The sequence below is a fragment of the Rhinopithecus bieti genome, unplaced genomic scaffold, assembly GCF_001698545.2.
Source record: "Rhinopithecus bieti isolate Rb0 unplaced genomic scaffold, ASM169854v2 scaffold_21201, whole genome shotgun sequence".
Classification (NCBI taxonomy): Eukaryota; Metazoa; Chordata; class Mammalia; order Primates; family Cercopithecidae; genus Rhinopithecus; species Rhinopithecus bieti.
The window spans coordinates 1,237,331-1,264,323 of record NW_016810610.1 but is presented as its reverse complement, the minus strand read 5'-3'; the positions used below and the strand labels follow the sequence as shown (position 1 = coordinate 1,264,323).

The following is a 26,993-nucleotide window of genomic DNA, read 5'->3' as shown; positions in this document are numbered from 1 at the left end:
CACCTCAAAAAAAAAAAAAAAAAAAAAAAAAATTTTAAACACATAAAAAGGATATTGCCACCATGAGCCCAACTTTTAGGGCCCATACAATTCTTTACAGGCTTTTAATCCATCATCCCAAAACTTAATTCCCTTAATGGAAGAAAAGGGATGCAAAATCCAAACCAAACAAGGCTTGCTGCAGTATCTGCACAAGAGCCAAGGTATCTTATTATAGTAATGATCTGAAGATAATGAAATATGAAAAATCACTCAGAAATTGTGAGAAATAATAAGGGGTGAGAAAAAATTCAATGACATAGAAATATTGATACTATGGCAACACTTAAGTGTATATCTTAAATAAATATTGTAAAAAATCCAACAAGATAGAACAATTTGGCTCAAAAGTTAAGTTCCTTTGGTTACAGATATATACTTATTTTAGGTATGTGTGAGGTTTTTTGTTTTAAGAGACACGGTCTTGCTCTGTTGCCCAGGCTGGAATGCAGTGGCACCATCATGGCTCACCTGCAGCCTTGACCTCCTGTGCTCAAGTGATTCTACCGCTTCAGCCTCCCGAGTAGCTGGAACTAAAGGCATGCACCACCATGCCTAGATAATCTTTTAAAATTTCTTTGTAGAGATGGGGGTCTCACTATGTTGCCAAGGCTGGTCTTAAACTCCTGGCCTCAGGTGATCCTCCTGCCTTGGCCTCCCAAAGTGCTGGGATTACAGGTGTGAGCTACTGCACCTGGCCTATTTTATGTTTTAAATAAATACACTGAAACATCACATGTGGGGGAACTGTATGATCACTCCACTATAATACATAATTAATATATCAATGTTGAAGAATGGTGCTCAAATGAAATAGTTTATAGTGCCTTATGCTGGTTTCTTTTGGAAGTTGGTTCTTCATAAATATTTATCTTTACACAATGTCAGTAAAACTAAAGTATTTCAGTTTCAAAGAACCATTCATCTCTCTGTTCTCATGATAGGATCCATTTCACAATTTAAAATATAAGTAAACTCCACAGAAATTTTATAAATTAATATGTAATTTAAAATATTTTAAGTAACTAAAACTTTAAAATTCAACTATTAACTCAAACAATCAGAATCTGAAAAAATGTACCTAAAACAGATAAAAAAAACCTGACAGAGGTAAAGAATGACTGATCATTGCTAGTTACCAACAGCTAGCTTTCCTATTAAGTTCAGCTTTCATTAAAACTGAAATTAGAAGATTTAAGTATTCATACGCATCCCTAAAACTCACCCAATACGCTGGAGTGTGAAAATAAAAAATTTTATCATTTTTTTTTTGCTGTCTTGATGTCGGAGAAATAGTGTATTACTGAATGTTTACCACCTGTCTTTTCATACATAATTTTAAAAGGTGAGTCATTTTGACATTATGTATTTTAAAGGGAAGAAATATGAACAAAGGGCTTTATAAAAGCCCTTGTAATGTTCAATATTTCTTATGAATATAAGCAAATTAAGTTGTTTAGATTCAATGACAGGCTGTTATATTACACCATACAAAAACAAACTTCATTAAAGCTTTCAGTTTTACAGTATATATAGCAATGCATTCATATTGTAAAAGGATATTTTTTGTGTACAGATGAAGCAAAACAGTATTTTTACTGGCTGAAACAAAAAGTGGAAGAGAGTTTCCAACAGTAGTGGTCAGTGGCACCTACTCCTGTGTGGCTTTTGTCTGTTTACTGAGCAAGAGGCTTGTATTAGGTTTTCTTTGTCTTCTGTTCTAGTTCATGCTGGTGTTTAATAAGACGTTCTATTTCTGTTCCAAGTGTTTGTAGATTTTCCTTTAATAATTGGGGTGAGGGGAAAGGGAAGAGAAAAACAAAAGTATAATAAATAAAACAATTTAGTTTGAACTATTTTTTGCCTAAATTTTGAAAATGAAAGAGTGGTTAGTCCTAAATGCTATGTCAGATAAACTACCGACCCAGCTGTTTTCAGTAAAGTACTCCTGTCCATTTCAAAGTAATACTCAAACTTCCTACTGAAGCTACAGCAATTTTTTAATGCATAAAATAATTTCTTACTATTACTGATTTAAAATTATTTTAAACTCTACTAATTTTCAAGGCCCACCCACAGCAAAATAAAATAGTTGGATCAAATATTAACTGCAAAAAATAAAGCTGAAAAATAAATCAGAAATGCCATAATCTTAAAAAATTGTTTCAGTAATTAAAACTAATTATATGTCAAAGCCATCCAATATAAATTTAATGACATCTTAGTGTCTATCAAATAGCAAAATTAATTTTGCTATTTTCATCTTTCCTAATATAAAGAACTATACTTTTAAAAGAGAAAATCACAAAACTTCATCTTTGGGTAAAATGACTGTCTTGCATTACAGAAACAGTCCAGTTAATTGCTAGATCAGACTGTGAAACAGGCATCATTTTGCCATGTTTACTGGTTGGCGTATGAATGAGAAACACAAATACCTTCAAAGTAATATTTTTTAGTAACGTATCCTCCAAAACAGCCTGTAATTTTCGGTTGATCTCCAAAGAGAGCTCCAATGTTAATCCATTGTCAGCTGGATGGGATGTGTATAAAGATGCCATGATGCCACCCCGTCTACTTAAATGAACTTTGTTAAAATCAGATGCCTCGGAAGAAAGTGTGCCTGACTCTTCCCGTAAAATATAACTTTGAATTATTCTGCAAAACAAAATGATAGTATCAGTTGTGTACTTGTAGAATTACAAAAAAATGGAATTTGCAAAAGTCAACTAGTAAGATAAGCATAAAATAAATATTAGGTTAATAACCTAACTATATTAGGAAAGAATTCCCCTTATTCAGATGGTTTCTTAAACTACCTCATTTTTGTTCTATTGTAGCATTCAAAGACATATAAACATTGCTTTTCTATTTCTTTCCTTATTAATCACAATTTGAGCTTTTTTGTTTGTTTTTAAAGAGACAAGGTCTCATTCTGTCACCCAGGCTGGAGTGCAGTGGCACAAACATAGCTCACTGCAGCCTACACTGCATGGGCTCAAGCGATCCTCCTGCCTCAGCCTTCTGAGCAGCTAGGACCACAGACGTGTACCATCATGCCTGAATAATTTTTTTTTTGAGATGGGGTCTTGCTATGTTGCTCAGGCTGGTTGACCTCCTGGCCTCAAGCAATCCTCCTGCCTCGGCCTCTGGCCTCCCAAAGTGCTGGGATTGCAGGTGTGAGACACCATACCTAGCTGAGCAATTACTTTATTGCTCCAATTTGTTAATATTTTCTGTTTTCCTATTACTAGACTTACAATTTGCTGTATTTTATGCTCTTTCTTTTAAAAGTCACAGGCAAACTTTCCTATAAGTCTAAAGTTATTTCAAAATAAAAATTAAGTCATTGGAAAAGGCCCACAACATAAAAACAACTTTTATTTACATAAAACAGTATTTGTGAAAGGAATCTGGCGCAGCACTCCCCAGAGTTAGTCAGAGCTGGGTTTGGATCTTCAGCTCTAGGTCTGTCACACAGGGGATGAATGGTGACCCTGAAACATTTAGTGATTTGACCTGAGCCCCAGTTATCTGCAAAATTAGAGAACTCATGCACTGAGTGGTTGTAAGCAATCAATGAGATATTGCTAAGCCACAGGCACAGTGCCTTGTACTACTAGGTACTCAATAAATTATCCCACTATGTCCTACCCAACAGGAAAAAAAAATCCACAACCCCATATATATCTCTTAGAGCCACAGTCATGAAAATAAAAAGCTAAGTAAAGCATTATCTTTTTAAAATCTAAAGTTTAAGTATCTTAAAAATATTAACATTGACTGAACTCTCTATCACCTTAAAGGAAAGACCTGTGTTTTATTTCATCTTAGTATTCACAAAACCTAGAACATAATAGGTGATCATAAAAGACTGGGAACTCAAGAACTGTAATTATTTTTTGAAAGGCTCTTGATAGGACTAATTTTAAAAACAGTAACTTTGCCATATGAGTAATAGTATTTTGAAGACCGATCATGTTACCATATTATACATACTTTGTTTTTTTCCTAATTTCTTCCACCAGTTGTTTGATGTGGTCCTCCATAAATTCTATCTTTTCATTTTCCTGGCATGTGCTTTTGCAGCCTAACTATCCTCTCAATCAACATGGCCTTATCTACTTGTGGAAAGTTATCCACAGCTACTGAGGACCCAGTATTTTCTGGAGATCGATCTTCTGCACTGCTTCGAGCATTCAGGGACCCTGAAGACAAAAAAAAAAAAAAAAATTGGTTTAGATACTGTGCTTAATCTAACATCATCTCTCATCTCATATATTATTTATTCCGGCATCATTTCAAATAGTCACTCTAACAGAGTTGGACACAGAAGACAACACAGGTCAACGTGGCCTAGGTTCTTGTTTCTGAGTATACTGGTGACAGAGGTATCAACAGGGTCTATACTGTGTCTCTCAGGAAGTGGTACTAAGAGAAACAAGGATCTCAAAAAGAATAACAAGTCTAAAGTGAGACCAAAATTAAACTATAATAGAACAAAGCAGAGAGGAGGAGGGAGGACAGGAACAGAGGTATGAGAGGAGACAGAGAAACAGAGGTTAGAATATAGTGGGTTAAGCTCTGAGGCCAGCCTGCCTAGGTTCAAATACTACTCCTCTACTTACTAGCTGTGTGACTTTGGACAAGGTATTTAATTTTCTGTGCCTTGGTTATGTCATCTTAAAGTGGCATAAATTACATTATTTACCTCACAGGATTGTGATGCTGTGATGCTTCGAAAAAGCCATATAGTAAGCATTATGTAGTGTTAGGTATTACTTTCACCAACATCAGTAAGAAGAATCTGATCCTCTTTACCCTACAAAGATTAGTTTTTTCCAATCCCATTTTATAGCTTTAAGTAATATATCTTCTTTCTTTCTTTTTTTTTTTTTTTGAGACAGAGTCTTGCTCTGTCACCCGGGCTGGAGTGCAGTGGCTGGATCTCAGCTCACTGCAAGCTCCGCCTCCCGGGTTTACGCCATTCTCCTCCCTCAGCCTCCGGAGTAGCTGGGACTACAGGCGCCCACCACCTCGCCCGGCTAGTTTTTTGTATTTTTAGTAGAGACGGGGTTTCACCATGTTAGCCAGGATGGTCTCGATCTCCTGACCTCGTGATCCGCCCGTCTCGGCCTCTCAATAAGTAATATATCTTATCCAAAGTAATATATCTTATCCAAAGTTATATAACAAATAAATGGCAGAGCTGGGATCTAAATACATGTCTATAATTTCAAATCCATATTCTTACTACATATTTTTTTCCCACTACTATAACAGCTGATGATGGTTTTCTACTAATGTGCAACCTCTGGGAGGCAATATAGTATACTGCCAAGCAAGGACTCTAGAGCCAAAGATTTCTCACTGTGGATACTGGATGAATCATGTAGCCTCTGAATCTTGGTTTCCTCATCTATAAAATGGGAATTATAATACCTACCTGACTTTTTTTGCAGAGTAAATGGTATGTTTCAAGTGCTTAGCATGGTTCTTGGCATTCCAAAAAAGACACAAACACTGATACTTTGCTAATTATCATTTTCATAATGGTATCAATCATTTTATAGACTCTACCCATTTTTACTTTAGAACATAGGCATATCTATCATGAGAAAAACTAAAAGATTTAAAATATATACATGTGCATATATATGTAAAAATCTGATACACAATGATGACAATCTTCATTGGTTCTTGGGTGTTAAAAGAAAAAGAGAGAGACCACTGTACACCAAATCTCTTTATAAATCTGATTTTAAAAAACAGAAGAGGAAGCTGTTGCACAGAATAAAGCAGCAGCAGGCTAGAAAAAAGAAGGGGCTGGGCGCAGTGGCTCACGCCTGTCATCACAGAACTCTGGGAGGCCAAGGTGGAAGGATCACTTGAAGCCAGGAGTTTGAGATCAACCTGGGCAACATAGTGAGATCTTGTCTATACAAAACACAAAACAAAACAAAACAAACACAAAAACAAAAAACCAAAAAATAAACATTAGCTAGGCGTTTGGCATGTGCCTATAGTTCTAGCTACCTGAGAGGCTGAGGTGGGAAGATTGTGGTTGAGGTTGCAGGGAGCCAAAGTCACACCACTGCACTCCAGCCTCGGTGACCGAGTTAAGACCCTGTCTCAAAAAAAAAAAAAAAAAGAAAAGAAAAGAAAACACAACGAACAAAACAGAAAGTAGGGAGACAGACTGCATAGAACCCCATGACATACCTGAAATCCTGGGTAATGAACAGAACTTAAATATTTAACCAGAAACATTTTTTACAATATAATTATATGTAACCACTATTTTTCACACTTCAAACTGAAACAAAGCATATCAATACTTTTAAAATATAAAATGCTATTTATTTATTTATTTTTTGAGACAGTTTTGCTCTGTTGCCCAGGCTGGAGTGCAGTGATGCAATCTCAGCTCACTGCAACTTCCACCTCCAAGTGATTCTCGTGCCTCAGCCTCCCGATGGGATTACAGGCGTAAGCTACCACACCCAGCTAATATTTTTGTATTTTTAGTAGAGATGGGGTTTCTCCATGTTGACCAGGCTGGTCTTGAACTTCTGACCTCAGGTGATCCACTCATCTCGGCCTCCCGAAGTGCTGGGATTACAGATGTGAGCCATTGTACCTGGCCAAAAATGCTATTTATTTTTATATCAATCATGAAATAACAACTACAGCCACTAGTTTTTTACCTGATGAACTAGAACGGCTTCCCATGCTGCTGACTTCTTTGTCATAGCTTCCATTCTCAACCTGATCTAATTTTCTTCGTGCTATAGGAAAAAGAAGATTATTTGTCACAGTTATAAAGGACCATTTGCTCCTACCATCTCTGACTTTAATTGCTAAAATCACTGAGGCAAAAATGGCATAAACAAGAGAAAGTTCTTGAATACATACTTTAGGCAGAGGGCTATGTCATTCATATAAAATGTCATTTGGAAATGTACAAGTACAAAATATACAGAAACAACATTATAAATGACACTGGCATCACTTAATTACAGTGGAGTTAACTATTTAAAGTACTGAAAGATTTAGAAGTTCCTTACAGTACCAGAAATTTCCTCCAAATTTCCCTTCAATTACATCTACAAAAACAAACTAAATTCTATGGCAAATATCTGAATATATTCATATTAAGTAAATGCTAAGTCCCTTTTAGCTTATTATTATGTTTCAACCTATTTTAACACAAATAAAGCCATGGGAAATAGTGGAGAATAGGTTAAAATACGTGTCTTATTTATTTTTGTATCCCAAGCATATAACACAGACACCCAATGATTGTATGACTTTTTAAAAGAAAGAAATCTAGAATCTAGTTCAGCAGTCAATTGTTATGCTTGGGTAATTTATAACTTTTTGGGGTCTGTTTCTTGAGACCCAGGTGAAGAGTTAAGTTGCAACGATTTCCAAGTTAGAGGACGCATCTGGGGTATCTGCACCCTAGATGCCGGTAGCCTAGATGCAGCACAAAAGAAATCACAGGAATGTGAAAGGAGAAGATATCAGAGCTGCTATTTATACTGATATTTAAAGATAGATGTTTAAAAATTTCTATTTTTCATGTTTTCTTATATAAAAGAGTAACATATGTTTAAAATGTATAAACAAACACATATAAATTTGAGAACAAATGCCTAAGCACTTCTTACTGACAGGAGTATGTGATCACAAGTTTAGATACTAATGCCCTAACATTAGTTTCCCAATTCTCATGTTTTGTGATTCTGTGAATAAATGTCCTTTAGCATACAAGATATCTTTTAGGATAAAAGACTATTCATGAAATTGCAAGAAGTTTAAGAATTTGGTTTACTAATATTAATAAAGAGAACATACAGCTTCAATGTAGTAGAACCACAAAAAATATTTTTTTTCTAGAAAATCCTTAATGATTAAAAGAAACAAACACATTCATGGTCTAAGTGTGGAAGAATTTTATACCTTGTTGAAGTTGTTTGGTGAGATCCTTGATACTAGAGGCATGTTTACGTCTTTGAGTTACTAACTCATCTTTTAATTCTTCTACCTGGGTACTCAGTGCTTTAACTTCTGTTTGTCTACAAGTAAGTTCAGCTTGCAGAGTTTGGACTTCCTCTTTTCGCAGTTCTTCCTCTTTCAACAACCTACTTTCCTGAATAGTAAGTAAAACAAAACCCACCAATTTTAGTATGTTTGTTTCCATTAATACTCAGTTTATTACCTTAACAATCTAAGGTTCCTGATAGTGGAGATTGTTCTATTATTATTCCTTACCAGCTTCTGTTTACTTGAGCTTCTCACAGTTCTCATATAGCAAAGCAGGGGAATACATTAATGAGCATATCGTTCTATACATACCAAGCAACACTGTGATACAGGTTGTTGAATTTTTGGATTAAAGTCTCAAATCATTTTTATGTGTAACTTGAAGACATTCTCATAAATTAACAAAACAGAAATTTAAAGTACATTTTAAAAATATATAATGATTCTAGTTAGGAAGGACACAAACCAGTTTTCTCATTTTCAAAAGTAAAATATTCTTCATAATTATTTTAGGAAGAAATTTTATTATAAATTATAACAGTTGAGGAAAAACTGACATTTCTTACAGCAGCTGAAATTGTCAGAAAGTCAGTGCCTGGGAAAGAACTTAATTCAATTATCACGACTTTTATACTGTTAGGGAAATTTAATTTGTGCTTGTTATGTTTTTTTAAATAAATGTAAATTTATACTTACCAAATTAATATTTGTCTGTTTCATTTGTTCACACTGGCTTTGTAACTGACTTTCACTACAAGAAAGTTTATCAAATTGTGACTGCAAAGAATTGGATTCAGACTGAAGCTGTGCATTCTTACTAGTGAGCCTTTCTGTAAACAGTAGTAGCTCAGATTCTCTTTTCCTACTGCCTTCGATGTCTTTTTGTAGGTCATTAATCAAAGAATTAAGACTTTCCACTTCTTCCTTCAAATTTTCAATTTCTTGCTTACCTCTAAAAAACAAAATTTGTATTTAAGAAAAAAATAAACCATTAAAAGACATTAAATTAATGGTTTGGGAATTTGCATCTAGTCAAATGTTTAATACAGGTACTTCTATTCGTTCATCCAAATATTTATAAATGCCTAATATATGCCAGGAAACAAAAGCTGGAAAGAAAAGTGAGCAAGACCAACACGGTCTCCACTTTCGAAGAGTTTTTAGTCAAGTGCAGAAATTATGAGTGTAAAAAAACATTTTTGATGATAAAAGCACAGAGTGGGTTTGCCTAAACTAGTCTAAGTGATGCTCAAACTAATACTTAAAGCAGGACTCAGCAACCTTTTCCTGTAAAAGATCAGACAGTAAATAAGTTAGGTTTCTGGGTCACATGGTTTTGCTGCAATTGTTCCACTCTGCCATTGTACTATGAAAACTGCCACAGATATTACATGAATGAGTGTGGATGTATTCCAAAAAAACTTCATTTACTAAAAGAGGAAGTGGGCTGGATTTGTTTTGTAAGCCATGGTTGATCCCTGACCTTAAGCAGAAGTTACTGGAAAAAAAATATATGCTCCTGGTAAAGGGAACAGTATGTGTTAAAAGCTGGGAAGGGAGTAAGAGGACTTCTTGTTGGTCCTAACAGATGTTCAATATTGATGAAGAGAAGGACTGTACTATATCCCAAGCATTTAACACAGGGTTTGGCACATAGGAAACAATCCATTAACATCTGTTAACCAACTACAGCTGAAATACAAGGGTGAAAAAAGGGAAGGCACGGAAGTAGCAAGGGACAGGTCACTAATCTTATAAGCCACGCTAAGGCAATGGAACTCACTAAACAATCTCTGAGGCAGTGGGAAATCACTGAAGAGTTTTTAGATTTCCTTTTTAAAAAGGATTATATTAACCATAGTGTAGAAAATAGATTAGAGAGGATACAAGCAGAAAAAATACAAACGAAGGCAGTTTTCCAGGTGAGAGCTGATAATAGCTTGGACTATGGTAGTAGCAGCGGGGAGGTAAAAAGTGAATGGACTTGACAGATGTTACAGACTCAGCATCACTAATATTTTGTAACTGGCTAGATGTGTGAGGGGAAGGAAAGAAGACATGTGGATGGCCCTCAACCTGTTGAGCTGGACAGTCATATGGATGCTGCACTCATCATTCATCCTAGGAACATGTGAGGAGAAGCATGGGACAGAGAAACCGATTTTGGACATGCTAAGGTTTGAGGTATCTTTGATACTTGTGCCTGGAGCTTAGTGAAAAGGGCTAAAGATAATGATTCAAAAGTCCTGCAGCATACTATAAAAATAGTTGGGATCACCCAAAGTTACAATAAAATTAGAACAAGAGGGCTTTATGAAAGAGAAGCCTCCCAAGGAGATTGAGAGATGGTGGCCAAAAAGGTGAGATGAAAATCAGCATGTGATGGAAACGAAGCCAAAGGAACAAGCCTATCAAGAAAGAACTGAATTCAACAGTGTTTAAAGATGATAAAAATTCAAGCAAGGGTGGGTCTGAGATATGTCTACCATATGCAGGGAGGCATTAGTAATTTTTAATGAAATGGTGGGGTAGAAGCTACAATGAAGTGGAGAGGTACAGAACATAGGAAGTGAGGAAATGGAGAATGAATACAGAAGATTCTATAAAGTTTGGCTGCAAAGGAAAGGAGAAAAATAAGGTGGTAGGGCAAAGCCATAGGAATTTTGATTTTCTCTTCTTTTTTTTTTTTTTTTTTTTTTTTTGAGCAGAGATCTCGCTTCTGTCACCAGGCTGGAGGTGCAGTGGCACGATCTCGGCTCACTGCAAGCTCCCCCTCCCAGGTTCATGCCATTCTCCTGCGTCAGCGTCCTGAGTAGCTGGGACTAAAGGCACCCACCATCACGCCTGGCTAATTTTTTCTATTTTGTTTTTTAGTAGAGACGGGATTTTACCATGTTAGCCAGAATGGTCTTGATCTCCTGATCTCGTGATCCGCCTGCCTCGGCCTCCCAAAGTGCTGGTATTACAGGCATGAGCCACCGCGCCCGGCCAGGAGTTTTGATATTTTTAAAAGACACTTATGTTTAAATGTAGAAAGAAAAAGAAAGTGGAGAAAGGTAAGACATAAAGGATAAAGAATAATAATCAAGACAGAACCCAAGAAGGCAGAAGAGATGAAATCCACAGCAGAAGTAGAAAGACTAATTTGATTCACAGAGGAGATTCTTCCATGGTAAAACAGCAGAAAATATGGCTGCAGATACAGGCAGTTCACGGGACTGATGGCAAAAAGTTGAGAGAACTGTCACCTGACAGTTCCCATTTTTTCTGTGAAGAAGTAAACACTTGCCAAGAGTAAATAGAAAAGTAAGAGGAAAAACTGAAGCGTGAAGAAAACGGTAGGGTTTAGAAAAGATGTTATGAAGAGGGTGGAGAATCTCTGACCAAGGACACATGGCAAGATTAGGTGCATTAATATTTCCAATTGAGGTTAGTGACCATGAATTTATTAGCAGAATCAATCTTAATGATGGTAGAGATTTTTTTTAGCAACACTCAGCAGCTTAGTTATCAGCAAGGTGTGGAAAAGAAGTTACCTGGCTTCAAAATGAATCCAGGTTCTGTCAAGTAACGTCACAAGTGGAGTTTACTTAAATGGTTTTATGAGGAGCCAAGGAATAATGTCAGCTCCGGATCTTAAGCTACACACATGCAAAGATCTAGAGCTAGACTTACCTTTTAGAAGAAAAAGTAAACACTGTGCCTAAGTAACAGAATTCGAAAGCTAAGGAATGGATAAGACTCAACCTATTCTGTCATAAATTGCCACTACCAATGTTTAAGGAATATAAACTTTGATATTTAGAAGTCATGATAGGAAGGAACTCAAAGATAATCCAAAGAAGTGCAAATAAAGAGAAAAAATTTAAAATTTCAGCTACTAAAATTCTAAAATTGTTCTTGTTTAATGCAATAATTGCATTTAGAAAATCTCGAGATAAAATTTAAAAGCTTGTTTATTAATACAAACAGAAGTTGCTCATTTTGTACCTTTGAAGCTGCTCTTGTAGCTGATCAAAAATTTTCACCTTGTCCAATAAATTCTGAATTTCAGCTTTTTGGCGATTAATAATTTCCTTATATTTTGATAATTCATCTTCTGTTCTTAATCGTTCATCTTCTAGACATTTCACCTATCAGATGATCATAACCAAGTTACAAACCAGGTCTTCTTGTTCTTTATAAACTATTTTATATAGTGGTTACATATGAATAATCTAGAAATTCTAAAGCACCATTAACGTGAAGAAAATATAACGCAAATTTTACAATCCTACGTTTTAGTCTCAGGTTTCTTATGATTTAGTCATGGGAGTTTTAGCATGTCACTTCACTTTTTACTGAATCACCATCTCCTTATCTGAAAAAGAATAATATATCTTCTCTATCTCAGAAAACTAGCAAGAAGAACAAGTAAGAAGGTTTACGAAAAACAATTTAAAATTATCAAGTGATCTCAAATTCAGGGTGGTTAAAGGACTATTTCTAAATAAATGAATGATACACATTCATATTAATATTGGAAGAGATACTAATCTTACAAAAGAGACTGTAAACACTGAAGAGGACTTACTAGATTATTGGCCATTAAAACTATCTATTAAATATATCCGGGAAAAATACAGCCTTCCTATTATTTTCTGACACAATTCTAAGGTCCAACTATCTTTCCAGTTGATTCACTGATGAGATTGTCTTTAGATGAGAGGCCCAAGGATAAGTTATACACACAGCAAATGTGCTGTGAAATAGGAATGTTTGGCAAATACGTCAAAGGGACTAACACGGAAGACATTTTCCTTTAAACAAAAGAAGTTGCTAGGAAATTGCTCCTCTACTCTACTCTGAGTTCATTTATTATGGAATATTTCTATGTTAATGTCCTTTCCCCACCACTTTAAAAATCAGAATGAATCCAAAATTTAAGATATTTACCCTTCCTCCGGATTCATGACTAAAGATTGAATTACCTTTGTTCTCAGTGTTCGTAACTCATCCATACCCTCCTTAAATGTTCTCTTCAGATCTTCTAGTTCCTTTATTTTGGCATGATGCATCTTTAAAAAAGTTTAAAAGAAACAACAAATCATAATGTGCTAAACTATATCTAGGATTTATTGCCTACTCTTTCCAAAAGGCTTTAAAAGTAGATGGCAATAAGTTCTATTTCTCTTTCTGTATTTATTACACAACTTAGGATATATAAAGAGCAAAACTACTCACCTCTAGCTGGTCGGATTTTTCTTGCATTTGTTTTTCAAGTTCTCCTTTTGTGACTCTAAGTTTTGCATCAAGCTCATTTGATTTAATTTCTTCTGACTCCTAGTGGAAAGAAAATGAAAAAAGTGTGACAATTTTTAACCCATTTCCCGTTTGCCCTGAGATTACTCCTCTCTAATCCGAGTGTAGCATCATATACATTTCTGTTACATTAGGATGAGAGACAAGTTCTGTTTAGAAATAACTCCAAGAACAGTTTTTTATTTTATCTTCACACTGAAAATCAGTCAGATTTGTTTCAGCCTCGAGTGTGTTTACATAAAATTAAACGAGTGCTGGCAGCAAGCTGCACTTTTTCTCCAAATAGCAAATGGGTTAAAGTTTTATACTTTGAAAAGAAAGCATTGCAATTAAGTTTACTAATTGTGAAATACGTAGTATACCTAAAATTGAAGACTGCATTGAAAGATTTTAAATATGTCAATTTTGCATAAACAAGAATAGTACATTAAAATATGTAACATAGTAGAGTAGTTTTTATTTTTGTAAGCTATACATTTCCTTGCACTCTTCATTCTTCAGACATTTTCTAGGGTTTTTATTTGTTGGAAAACTTCTCTTATAAAATCCATTGAAGCTGCAGGTACTTTAACATTGGAAATAACCTGCATTTTATTTAACTGCCTGCCCAACAAAGTACATTCTATATGCAGAAGTAGAATACTGCACATATGGAAATTTAACGAAACAAGAGAACTGGCTGGGCGCAGTGGTTCAAGCCTGTAATCCTAGCAATCTGGGAGACCGAGGCAGGTGACTCACGAAGTCAGGAGTTCGAGACCAGCCTGGCCAACACAGTGAAACCTCCTCCCTACTAAAAATAACAAATTTAGCCAGGTGTGGTGGCAGGAGCTTGTAATTCCAGCTACTCGGGAGGCTGGGGCAGGAGAATCACTTGAACTCGGGAGGCAGAGGCTGCAGCGAGCGGAGACCATGCCATTGAACTCCAGCCCGGGTGACAGAGTGAGACTCCAACTTTAAAAAAAAAAAAAAAAAGATATAACTGATATTTGCTAAAATTTGATACTAATCTATTTTAAAAGTTATGCATACCTGATATGTTTTTATCATATCCTGACAGTTTTTTCGTATCTGATCTCCTTCTTCCTTTGCTTGTGTTAATTTTGTTGTTGTTTCTTTGAGTTTATCTTTGGTTTCCTGCATTGACAAAAGACAGAGACAAAGCTGAGTACAGCAATGTGATGAATGGTAAGAAGTGTTCGGCAAGTAAGAAAGTTCTTGTCCTAGCACTGTCACTGAGTGGCCGTTTATTATTCTAGCAATAGTATTTTATGTTTCTGACAAAAAATTAAAATGATTTGTATAGTTAACTAATAGCCATTAAATACAGTTAAATTTGACAGTTTTTGGCGCAAATTACTAGAAGTTACTCACCTGATAAGATGAGCAAAGTGTTAAAAAGTTCTTTGTACACACACATCAAAGACAATTCTTTGGTTTACGGCTGTGGTATCTATTTATAACTGTCTTGGCTGGGCAAGGTGGCTCATGCCTATAATTCCAGAACTTTGGGAGGTTGAGGCAGGTGGATCACCTGAGGTCAGGAGCTTGAGACCAGTCTGGCCAACATGGTGAAACCCTGTCTTTACTAAAAATAAAAAACTTGGCCAGGTGCAGGGGCTCACGCCTATAATCCCAGCACTTTGGGAGGCTGAGGCAGGCAGATCATCTGAGGTTGGGGGTTCAAGACCAGCCTAACCAAAATGGAGAAACCCCGTCTCTACTAAAAATACAAAATTAGCAGGGCGTGGTGGCACATGCCTGTAATCCCAGATACTCAGGAAGGCTGAAGCAGGAGAACTGCTTGAACTTAGGAGGTGGAGGCTGCGGTGAGCCGAAATTGCACCACTGCACTCCAGCCTGGGCAACGAGAGTGAAACTTGGTCTCAAAAACAAACAAACAAACAAACAAAAACACAATTAGCCAGGCATGGTGGTGGGCACCTGTAATCCCAGCTACTCGGCTTGGGAGGCTGAGGCAGGAGAATCGTTTGAACCCAGGAGGCAAAGGTTGCAGGGAGGCAGAAGTTGCAGTGAGCCAAGATCACACCACTGCACTCCAGCCTGGGAAACAGAGTCAGACTTTGTCTCAAAAAACAAAACAAAACATAGAAACTGTCTTTTTTTTTTTTTTGAGACAGAGTCTCACTCTGTCACTTAGGTTGGACTACAGTGGTATGATGTCAGTTCACTGCAACCTCCGCCTCCTGGGTTCAAGTGATTCTCCTGCCTCAGCCTCCCGAGTAGCTGGGATTACAGGTGTGTGCCACCACACCCAGCTAATTTTTGTATTTTTAGTAGAGACGGGTTTTTGCCGTGTTGGCCAGGATGGTCTCAAACTCCTGACCTCAGGTGATCCACCTGTCTCAGCCTCCTAAAGTAAAACTGTGGTTTTATAGACTGATGCTGCAATCTGGCTTCTGTTCCTAATCATTCTCCTAAGATGGCAACTCTGAAAGTTTTCAGGGGTTACCCTTATTAAATCCAATTACTTCTTCTTGTTGTTATTCTTTACTTAACTTGCTCCAGTTCTGACCACCCCTGACTCTTTCAATATCCTTCCTCTGTTTCCATTACAAGACAATACTCTCCTTCTCTTTCTGCCCTCTTCATTGTTCCCTGACTGGCTTTTACTTCCTCTGGTGATTTTCCAAGATACAACCTGACCATGCAGCTCTTTCTTCATAATTCTCCCTCAGCAGACCGATCCATGATTTTGGTTATCATGTGGATTTCAAATGGGACTTCAGGTATCATCTCCTCTTAGTAGCTTCCCTTCAGAAAAAGGCAGATGCCACTCACTCTGCTTTTCCACAGATATAATTTAGGCATGCCCTGGATTCTAATGATCAATACATTATACTATAGCTTGTATGTTCCCCTAATACAGCATATAGCTTCTCGATAGCAACTAACTCAGTACTTGTCACATATTAATTGTTTGACAAGTATCTGTTGAATTAATAAAGGAATATCTAATATAAGCCTCCAGTTAGGCTGGGCACCCCAAATACCCAATACTCATCTCCCTTTGTTCCTTTTTTCCCTGCTGTTTCTCTACATGGAATGCCTTTCCCTGCATCTCTTGAACCATCTGAATTGCATTAATAGGCCGGATGCAGTGGCTCATGTCTGTAATCCCAGCACTTTCGGAGGCCGAGGCAGACGGATCACCTGAGGTTAGGAGTTTAAGACCAGCCTTGCCAACATAGCAAAACCCAGTCTCTACTAAAAATATAAAAATTATCCAGGTGTGGTGGTGCACGCCTATAATCCCAGCTACTCAGGAGGCAGAGGCAGGAGAATCACTTGACCCCAGGAGGCAGAGGATGCAGTGAGCCAAGATCGTGCCACTGCAGTCCAGCCTGGGTGACAGAGCAAGGTTCCATCTCAAAAAAAAAAAAAAAAAAAAAAAGGAAAAGAAAAAAGAAAAACAAAAACAAATTGCTTCTTACACGTCATTAAAAAAAATAAATTTACCATATAAGTACTGAAAGTTATATATTTTCAGTTGCTAGTTTTTAATAATTTGACTTGTATTAAAACTTAGTACCACTTTTAAAATATAAGCAATTATTTACTTTTCAAATGCTGACTTTTAAAATACTAGACTCAATGGACAGAGAGGAAGAAAAGAGAGAGAGAAAGAACTTCATATATGTTTTCTACTACTATACCATTAATAACTAAAAAGAGCCTGGCACATAGTAAGCACTTCATCCACTCAAAAAATAGCAATAGAGAAATTCCTGTATGTCAAATAAATATTAAGTAAATGAGTAAGGGAAAAGTGAGAATCACATTAAATGTTTTGGTTAAGGTATTGATTGTGTTTCACTTATTCATTCATTCAGTATTCACTGGGGCATCTATGCACCAAGCATTGCTCTATGCTCAAAGGACATAGCTGTATAAGAAAACAAACATAATCTCACCTTCATGAAGCTCATATTCTAGTAATGGAGACACTAAAAATAATACGTAAGTAAAATACATTAGTGGCAAGTGCTAAGGAATAAAAATAAAGCAAGGACATGAGAAAGTTTGGATAGAATGAAAGTTTGGATAGATGAAAGTTTAGATAGAATTCCTAGGGAAGGTACCATTGAGAAGGTGCTAGGTGAGTACAGACTCAAAAGACATGAGCAGGAAGATCTGCTGAAGGACTGGATTTGCTAACTGAGAAATTAAGGATGAATCTAAGGCTTTTAGCCTGAGCAATTAGATGGATGGATTGTCACTTATTGACACAGGAAAGCAATGGAGGAAAGGGGACATTATTAGTTCAATTTTAGACATGTTAAGTTTAAGATGCCTTAAGTCATCCAAGATGTCAGATGTCAAATAAGCAACTAAATATATGAATCTGGAGCTCTGGGTAGAAGTTGTAAATCTGGGAGTCACTAGCATATAGTTTTCTACTTCTATGTTTTCAAGTACACTAATCTTGTCCTCTGCAGTTTCTAATTTGCTGTTAATTCCATCCAATGTATTTTTCATCTCAGACATTACGTCAATCTGTTTTTTTTCTTTCGTGTCTCTCCGTATCATACTCATGCTTTTGTCTATCTCCTTGAACATATGGAATGTATTTATAATAGCTGCTTTAACATCATTGTCTCATTGTCTACTAATTCTATTATTTGTGTCATTTCTGAATCTTTTTTTTTTTTTTTTTGACACAGGACAGGATCTTGCTCTGTTGCCCAGGCTGGACTGCAGTGGCATGATCATAGCTTCAACTCCTGGGCTCAAGTGATCCTTCCATCTCAGCCTCCCAAGTGGCTAGTACTACAGGCATATAAAACCACACCTGACTAACTTTTAAAGTTCTTTTTGTAGAGATGGGGACCTCGCTATGTTGCCCAGACTGGTCTCAAACTCCTGGCCTCAAGCAATCCTCCCACCTCAGCCTCCCAAAGTGCTAGAATTACAGGTATAAGACACCGCACCTGGATCTGTTCCTATTGATCTAGTTTTCCTTTCTTCTCATGATGGTCTCCATTTTCCTGCCTCTCTGCATACCTGGTAATTTTTTATTGGATGCCAAACAGAGTAAATTTTACGCTTTTAGGTGCCAGAATTCTCTGTAGTCATTTAAATACTTTGGGCCTTTGTTTTGGGACATAGTGCATTTACTTGAAACAATTTATCTGAAGCTTGCTTTTAAAGTTTTGTTAAGGCAGATCTATAACAGACTTAATCTAAGGCAAATGCATCCTCACAACTAAAGCAATTACCTTCTGGGGGCTGCCCGATGCAGCCCTGCCTGATGTGTGTTGATAGGTCATTTCTCTTTGACTGATGGAAACATGAACAATTTCCTAGCCTTGTGGGAGCTCTAGGGATTGTTGACCCTATTTCTTTCCCTTCCTCTGTAGCTTCCTTTCTTAACACACACACACACACACACACACACACTCGTACACATGTACTGATCAGTAGTCAGTTGAAGACTTGAAGGGAACTCACTGCAGATTGTATTTTTCTCTTTCCTGGGACTCTGCCTTCGTTCCCCATATTTTGAACTCTGTCTCCTCAATTCAGGTAGACTGCTACGCTGTTTAGGTTCTTCTCTTTGTTCTGCAGGAATACCTCCTTTATTTCCCTTCACTCAGAGATCACTGTCCTGTGCTGCCTGTTGTCTCCAGTCTGAAAGCCTTCATTTCATATATTTTGTCTTTTGTTTTTTAAGGTAGAAGGGTAAACCTGGATCTTGTTATTCCATAATGCAATATAGTCAATAGAATACAATGATAGAACAGCAGAGTTATAGAACAGACATAGAATAGTTTTACTGAGATAAAATGGCAAAGCAAATAGGAAGCCCACTTGTTTCTAATGATTGGGCCTTCCGAGTAAACAAACCAGTTAAGAATGACACTATCAGCAACAACATGACAGACAGCCTCAACAGCTTCGGGAGAAGAGCTTATTAAGCAACAGTCTTACTTCGGGTGACCTAGTGTACAGAACATATAAAATATACCAAGCCCCTGTCACACAGTAGGCCTGTAAAATATTACCATCTACAGCCTCCTGCTGGTCTAGCTGCTGGGTCCAAGACTATTCTTCTAGCTTTCTCTGAAGCAGTAACATCTGGCAAGCACCCAGCATAGCCAACCCATGGTAGCCAAAGAACCACAGCCACATCTATTGCTAGCAGGCTTATCCTGATATCAGGATAAGATAATCTCACTTGAACTATTGTTCAATCTCCACTGAACTACTGAACAACAGTTCAAGTGAGATTATCTTATCCTGGTATCAGGTAGGTGAATAAGTAGCAACCAGGTAGGTAAACAAGTAGATGACGTATACTGGGGGAAACTCATCTTTATTCACTGTACTCAAAATAAAAGGCTTCTGTTTTTAGAGGCTAGGTGTTAAAAACACATTTTCAGTTAAATGCTAAAGGAGTTTAGGGAAGGAAACAAATTGTTTCTCTTGGGTACTCTGATGATCTGGGTAGCCAGTCCACCTACTCTTAAGTTCTGGGAATATGCAAAGGGGGTCTGACCAGAAGCTACTGATCACAATGGATCCAGTAACCAGCAGGACTGCAGTATTATTAGTACCTAAGACTTGGTGGACAGGAATCAGAAACTAGAAAGGGTGCCTCAAGAAAAATTTACTAAGTGTCTCATGTCTCTTGCACACATCTCAAGAGGTAGACTATACTAACCACATGATTATTAAATCTTGTATCCTTTGATCCAGGGACTCCTTCCAACATCCAATAGGTAAATACCTAAAACAAGTAACCAGGAGCCCATCTCGGACACTCTTTCGAAGTAACGACCGTGTCTCCTAAGGCTTTTATAGCCTCCAAGTTATCTAACACAGTGTTATGCACAAAGCTTGCTGGTTAATAAACACCTTTAGTTAAAAAGAACTAGTGAATTTCTACATACCAAGTCAATATATGCTTGTTCATTTTCTAGCAATCTGCACCACGTAACCTTACAGAAGTCAGCCTTAAACCACTTCTCTAACCTATTTACAGAGTATCTGGTTTCATCTGAGCTCAAAACTGCCATTAAGAATCTCTTACATACATCTTTTAATAGTTGTTGTGTTCCTCAGTGCTAGTATTCTAACAGGTTTCAGGATCCTGTCTCTTAGCACTCTAGATGAAGATGAGGAAAGTACCACAGATATCAGATATGACCAAGTATTATGTTCTGATCTTGAAGCAACTCAGGCAGTTGAGAATCATTACTGTTTTTATGAATTTGGAATTCCAATTCCTCATTCTGTAACTCAAAGGGAAAATTTAAATGGTTTAGCTGTGTTGAGCTCCAGGGACTGTCATCCTCCTCCTTTCTGAAAATTCTTTCTCTGCCTTGGTAGTTTCCTCACACACATGTGCTGATTAGTAGGTCAGCTTCAGACTTGAGGGAAACCCACTATTCTCTAATCTACCTTTGACCACTGTCAACAGAGACTACTCCTCCTACAGTTTTCTCTGATAATGCTGTACCAGAGAATACAATATAACCAAAGGTTATTAACAGTTCTACTGATTTAGAACTATTTAATGAGGTAATCCACGATTATGATTTTAACCATTATCATTAATCCTGTTTGTGAAAACCTGGAAACTGATATTTCCATAAACTTGCACTTCTTAAGTCACAATTCAGAGTTGTTCTTTTACTTCACATTCTATCATCTTCAGATTTTTATTACCTCTAATATCAGCTCAGTTAGTGCTTAAAATTATGGCATCAGGTATCAGCCTTTATAATTACTTATATTAGCTTTTTAATTATATTCACTAGGCATAATACCAATGAAATTATATTTATAAAAAAGTTAAGGCAACTTATTCTTAAAATCTTTATATTTAAATAAGAATTTATATTTTTTGAGTATAAAATCTTAGCATCGACTTTTAAAAATTTCTAGAGTTTACAATCAAATTTGAAAATTCACACACGTTCTCCCTCGTCCAATTTCTCACAATGTTATTTAAATTTTGCATATCAAAAAATGCTTAAAGAACAGGGCAAATTTGGGTGTTGTAAACTATGGATAGTAAAATTTAACATTCCACCTCATTTAATATGTAAATAACGTTGAGGACATTTCTTTTTCATAATCACCAAATATTCAGGTCCAAACTAACTTGCAAGGGTCACTAAACAAAGCTTCATACCTCATTAACTGTTATTGCATTTGCTCTTGAAGCTCACTCTAATCATTATTCCATTGTATTACAGTACGTACCTTATGTGAATCCATTTCAGCTTTTAATTTGTTTTGTGCCCACTTTACTTTGATGATGTGAGAGTTAATGTCTTCCTTTAATTTGTCTATTTCTCTGATGAGTCTAGTCGTTTCACCTTCCTAAAATAATATCACTAGATCATATATTTGCATTTATATAATCAATTAATTACGTGTTTATCTTTTATATCTCCCACAACGTAATCAGTCCAGTAATACTATAATCAAGGGCTGGCAAACTATGGCCCACAGACTATAAAACTGATTTAAAGTCCAAATGATGAGAGGGTAGTAAAATCCTAAATCCAATTAATAGAAACAAAGATGTTTAACATTTACATTTTAACCAACTGGATGTGTTGTCAACACAACATACCTTTATGATTCTTAACTGGCTGGCATTAAGGTGAAATATGAACTAAATTGGTTTTGTCAGAATTCCTGAGAATGATGACAATATTCCTGAACTAAAAGCTAATGAATAAAAAAATAACATTTATCACTGAAAAATGCTAATGCACTGGAAATATGACCGTTGAGAGGCTGCTAGTTAACAGGAAGGGTTCTGAATAGGTGGCTCAGTAACGAAATCTCTTTAGACAGTATCTAAGAAAGACATGCTTTTCGTAAGAAAAACATAAATTCTCTTCTATGGTGGTAAGTGTTACATTAAGATTATATAAAATTATACTTCTGGCTCTAAAACTATTCACATTTGACACTACTATACACATATTTTACCAAAATATAATCTTCCCTTGAGAAGCAAACAAATTTCTCCAACATACAGATTTTAAAAGAAAGTTTTAGAAAGCTCAAGAAAAGTTATCTAATAAACCTGTGCCAACACTTTATCTTTTCCCTGGCAAACTTTTCTCTGCAGACAAGTAATAAAACACTTGAATTACTAAAATATTCATGGTTTTAGAAGCTAAACTAATAAAAATAACTTTACATTTGAGTGTTAACCATGTTAAATTATGATTATTTGATTAAATACGGAAAAGCAAAGAGAACAAATTTCAAATAAGGTCAACGTATTTCAAATAGTGCAAATTATACCTTAGTTTCATACAGCTGGTGCAACCGTCCTTTCTCCTGAGAAAGCTGCTTAATTTTATTAGTGTTTTTCTCAAGTTCCTTATTTGCATCTCTAAGTTTTTTCTCAAGTGTCTCTTTTTCCTTTCGAAGGTCTAATGATTCCTTCTCACCTCTTACATACTTCATTACCATTGCTTCTTTTTCTTGGCGTGCCTCTTCACATTTCTTGTTGGCCTTCAAAAAAAAATATTACTTAGCATTAATGAAAAGTAATTTTCCAAATGGAAATGTATCGAAATATCGAAATACATGGTATTTTTCTCTTATATTTCACAATGCATTTTTTTTTTTTTTTTTTTTTTTTTTGCAACAACATTCCCAGGACTTGTGCCATGAAATTTTTAAAATGAAAGAAAAAATTCAAAATTATAGAAAAATTGTACAATATCCCTAGCATTTGCCTTTACCCTTTCCTGTTCCTTTTACTTTGGCTAATATGGTTGCTATTTTTCATGTACTCCTCCAGATCCCCTTTCCCACTTTTTTTTTATTCCACCTGGTGTCCCAGGAACATGACATCATGAACCCTATCAATGAGCTCTCTTGACCTCAAACTTCCAGTTGGGTTCAGCCAACAGAAGGCAGTAGGCAGAAGCTTGGGAATGTAGGCAGAGTGAGATCTGGCTCCTCCAGAGTTCCCACAGGTTGGCTGAGAGCCTCTCCATACAACTACCCTCTGGGGTGTAATACCTGCTCCTTGTCCAGCAGCCCTGAAATTCTGCATCTTCCCTTTTTGGGCTCCCTAAATCCTGTTCACACCTTGACAAAGAGTCTTTTTATTAAGTTATCTTCAACACCAGTTTAAGTGTGCAATCTGTTTTCTGCCAGGACCCTGACTGTACAGCTGACAATTTCTAAAATTTTAACTCCCCTTCGAAAATTAAGTAGCCATATGCTAACAAATGACCATTTAATTTCCTATTTATGAAAAGCTTTCTGAAGCATTTTACACTTAATAAGAAATACCTAATTGGATTAAGTATGAAAACTATATACTCATTTAAAAATTGTCTCTTAGTATGAACCAGAACTCCATATTCTGAAATTCACAGAATGAAAACTTCTACAAATAGGCCTTCTTTGAAGTAAACTCATGGTTTGCAAATACGGTGAAGCACATATTTATTTTACAAAAGATAGAACTTCAAATTTTAGGAATTTTCAATATCTTTTGTGGTAAATACACACTGATAATGCAACTGAATTGAAGAAGGTAATTATTAAAGTTAGCAGAATGTAGGAAAAGCTTCTATGCTTTGATGAAAATGGCTGACAAAAATGTTTCATAAAGTTCTGGCACTGTTGATAAACACATCTAGTCAACACTGAGAATGCTATACACATACATATAAGTAGTTTAAAAATCTCCCAATTGGGATTTGTTTCCATCGAAATAGTCCACTAATCTTCAACTTAAGAAAGACATTGAATTAGGGATATGATAGGCCCCTGAGGATGTAACAATGTGCTTGTAGACAAGGACTGAGAAAATTATGCTGGACTTGGCCAACAGAATTAGATTTTTAGACAACTGAGTATCTGTACTTAGAAAAAGTCAATAGTTCATGATCAACTTTAAGAGAAGTCTGGTTTCATAATAATTTAATATTCAGATAATGTATCAGCTATTGGAAACAAAGTAGCAGTTGTGGCCTCTGAAAGACCACCATCTGGTGAGAAAGACATATAAACAAACATTATAATATAATACGAAAAATTACAGTAAATGAATGTACAAAGTCCTTCAAAACACGAAAATACTTACATTCCCTGGGAGGAGTTGGCAGGAAGGGTAAAAGATGCTATACTTGAGCTAGGTATTAAAGGCTAAGAAGAATTCAATAGAATATAAGGGGTGAATCAAGGACAGGAATTAAAAATAGAGTGAGTATCATGTGCAAACACCTAAAAGTATAAAACAGCATGACACATTTAGGGGATATCAGGTTATTTTATAGGGCTTAAATTTGGTGTGTTGGCTGGAGTGGGAAGGAAGCAGTTATGAAAACGAAAAGAAGTGTAGATTAGATCCTGAAAGGAAGAACTACTTCTGTCATAGTAATCATGGTAATCAGTTGAGGTTTTATTCCATAGTCAACGTAAAGTCAAAGAAGAATTGATGAATCAGAAGCTCTAATTAAAATGTGTGTTTTAGTAAGATAACTGGTAGCAGCACGGGAGCTTTTCTGAAGTTGAGAGATGGGGGGCAGAAAATAATCGAAAACAGACAATTGTAATAGATAAAGTGAAATATTATGAGGGTCTTGGCTGGGTGCAAGGGGTCATGCCTGTAATCCCAGCACTTTGGGAGGCTGAGGTAAGCAGATCGCTTGAGCCCAGGAGTTCGAGACCAGCCTGGACAACATGGCAAAACCCCGTATCTACAAAAAAAAACAAAAAATTAGCTGGGCAGGGTGATGTGCACCTGTAGTCCCAGATATTCAGGAGGGCTAAAGCGGGAGGTCTCTTGAGCCCAGGAGGTTGAGGCTTGAGTTAGCCATGATTGCACCATTGCACTCCAGGCTGGGCGAAAGACCCTGTCTCAAAAAAAAAAAAATAAATGGAAAACATTATGAGAGTCTTTACTATAGCAAGGAATGGTGCACCAGATAATAGCTCTGTTACTCGTGGGGTCATCCATAGATCAACTGCAAAGGAATAATCTGGGGTGCTTGTTAAAGTTCACACTCCTGGATCCCGCCCCATTCTGCTAATGGAAGCACCTACCTCATAGTATTATTGGGAGTATTACACAAGACAATACAATAACTGTTATTTAAGCTATTATAGAAAGTCCATTTATGGCACAAATAAAGGAAGACAGGCCAATTAAGGTATTTGGATTTATCCACTATAAGATGATTATCATTGACTTGGATAAAGATAAGTAAAACATGAATAAGATAACCAACAGATAAAACAAATGAAGTGTAGCTTCTACAAGTATGGCAGATAAATCCTCCTCATAAATACCAAAAGTTTTAGATGAAAAATAACAAATATCTTTTAATATATAGTTGAGCTCACAAGAAAGTATGGGAAATTTCCAGGGCTAAAAGATGTAAGACAAAGTAGAAATCCAGAATGGTATACTAGGGCTATAAAACCTTCACTGCCCTGTGATACTTACTAATATCAGGCCATGGGAGATGTGGGTGGGGGAAATGTTATCAAGTCCCTGAGATTTTATAATACAGCTACACCCTCTAGTAAGTAGAGTTCAAATTCATTCTACCTATCTGGTCTATGAAATGAGGAAACCTTGGCCGGGCACAGTGGCTCACACCTGTAATCCCACCACTTTGGGAGGCCGAGGCAGGCAGATCACGAGGTCAGGAGATCAAGACCATCCTGGTTAACATGGTGAAACCCCAACTCTATTAAAAATACAAAAAATTAGCCGGGTGTGGTGGCGGGTGCCTGTGGTCCCAGCTACTCGGGAGGCTGAGGCAGGTGAATGGTGTGAACCTGGGAGGTGGAGGTTGCAGTGAGCTGAGATTGCGCCACTGCACTCCAGTCTGGGTGACAGAGTGAGACTCTGTCTCATAAAAAAAGAAATGAGGAAACCTCAATCTGGAAACTAAACAGCGGGTGAATGTGTGTGTGCACATGAACATGGGTAAACACACATGGGAATCTATTTTTAAACAAAACTTACTAGGTTTAGTGACAATAGGTGAAAGATAAACAGGTGTTCATTTTACTAATCTTTCACCTTTTCTATATGCTTGAAAATTCTCAAAAAGCTGGGAGGAAAAGTTAGGGGAAAACAGGAATGAGGCAGATCTATTAATAATTAAATAGATCAGTTTTCCAAAATCTACTTTAATAATATCCACTTCCTAGGGTTGTGAAGATCAAGCAAGTTAACACTTGTAACGTATTTTGAACATGGCTTTGCACACAGCTAAAACTCAGTATATCAGCTACTATTATCAGCATCACCTACACTCTTCATCATTAAGGAGAAAACCTATGTAGTAGTGAGTGTAGTATATTGCCATTTGTTTTTTAAAAGGCAGGGAAGGAAAAAAGAAAAATACACAAGTGTCTATGCAACAAACAATTTTGGAAGGATACACAGGAAACTGGCATCAGTGGTTACCTTTAGGAAGGGGGTAAAATGTTTGGAAGAAGACTTTTTCAAATGTTTGAATTGTTATCATGTACACCAACTACTATTTTATTTTAAATATTAAGCTTCAGAGAGTTTTAGGAAGGAAGGAAGGAAGGAAGGAAGGAAGGAAGGAAGGAAGGAAGGAAGGAAGGAA

General features: G+C 36.5%; 1 protein-coding gene across 1 annotated transcript in view; it reads right to left on the bottom strand.

The window, feature by feature from the left end:
- Window positions 1–1,608: 1,608 nt before the first annotated feature.
- The window catches only part of CCDC186 (coiled-coil domain containing 186), a 53,803-nt gene continuing 28,418 nt past the window's right edge, over window positions 1,609–26,993 (bottom strand). Inside the window, 13 exon segments of the mRNA XM_017892507.1 lie at window positions 1,609–1,820; window positions 2,478–2,697; window positions 4,039–4,119; window positions 4,121–4,247; window positions 6,747–6,827; window positions 8,005–8,194; window positions 8,785–9,040; window positions 12,079–12,221; window positions 13,059–13,145; window positions 13,312–13,410; window positions 14,422–14,526; window positions 21,622–21,741; window positions 22,684–22,896. Of these exon segments, the coding sequence (XP_017747996.1) occupies window positions 1,737–1,820; window positions 2,478–2,697; window positions 4,039–4,119; window positions 4,121–4,247; window positions 6,747–6,827; window positions 8,005–8,194; window positions 8,785–9,040; window positions 12,079–12,221; window positions 13,059–13,145; window positions 13,312–13,410; window positions 14,422–14,526; window positions 21,622–21,741; window positions 22,684–22,896 (1,806 nt within the window). The 3' untranslated portion in view covers window positions 1,609–1,736.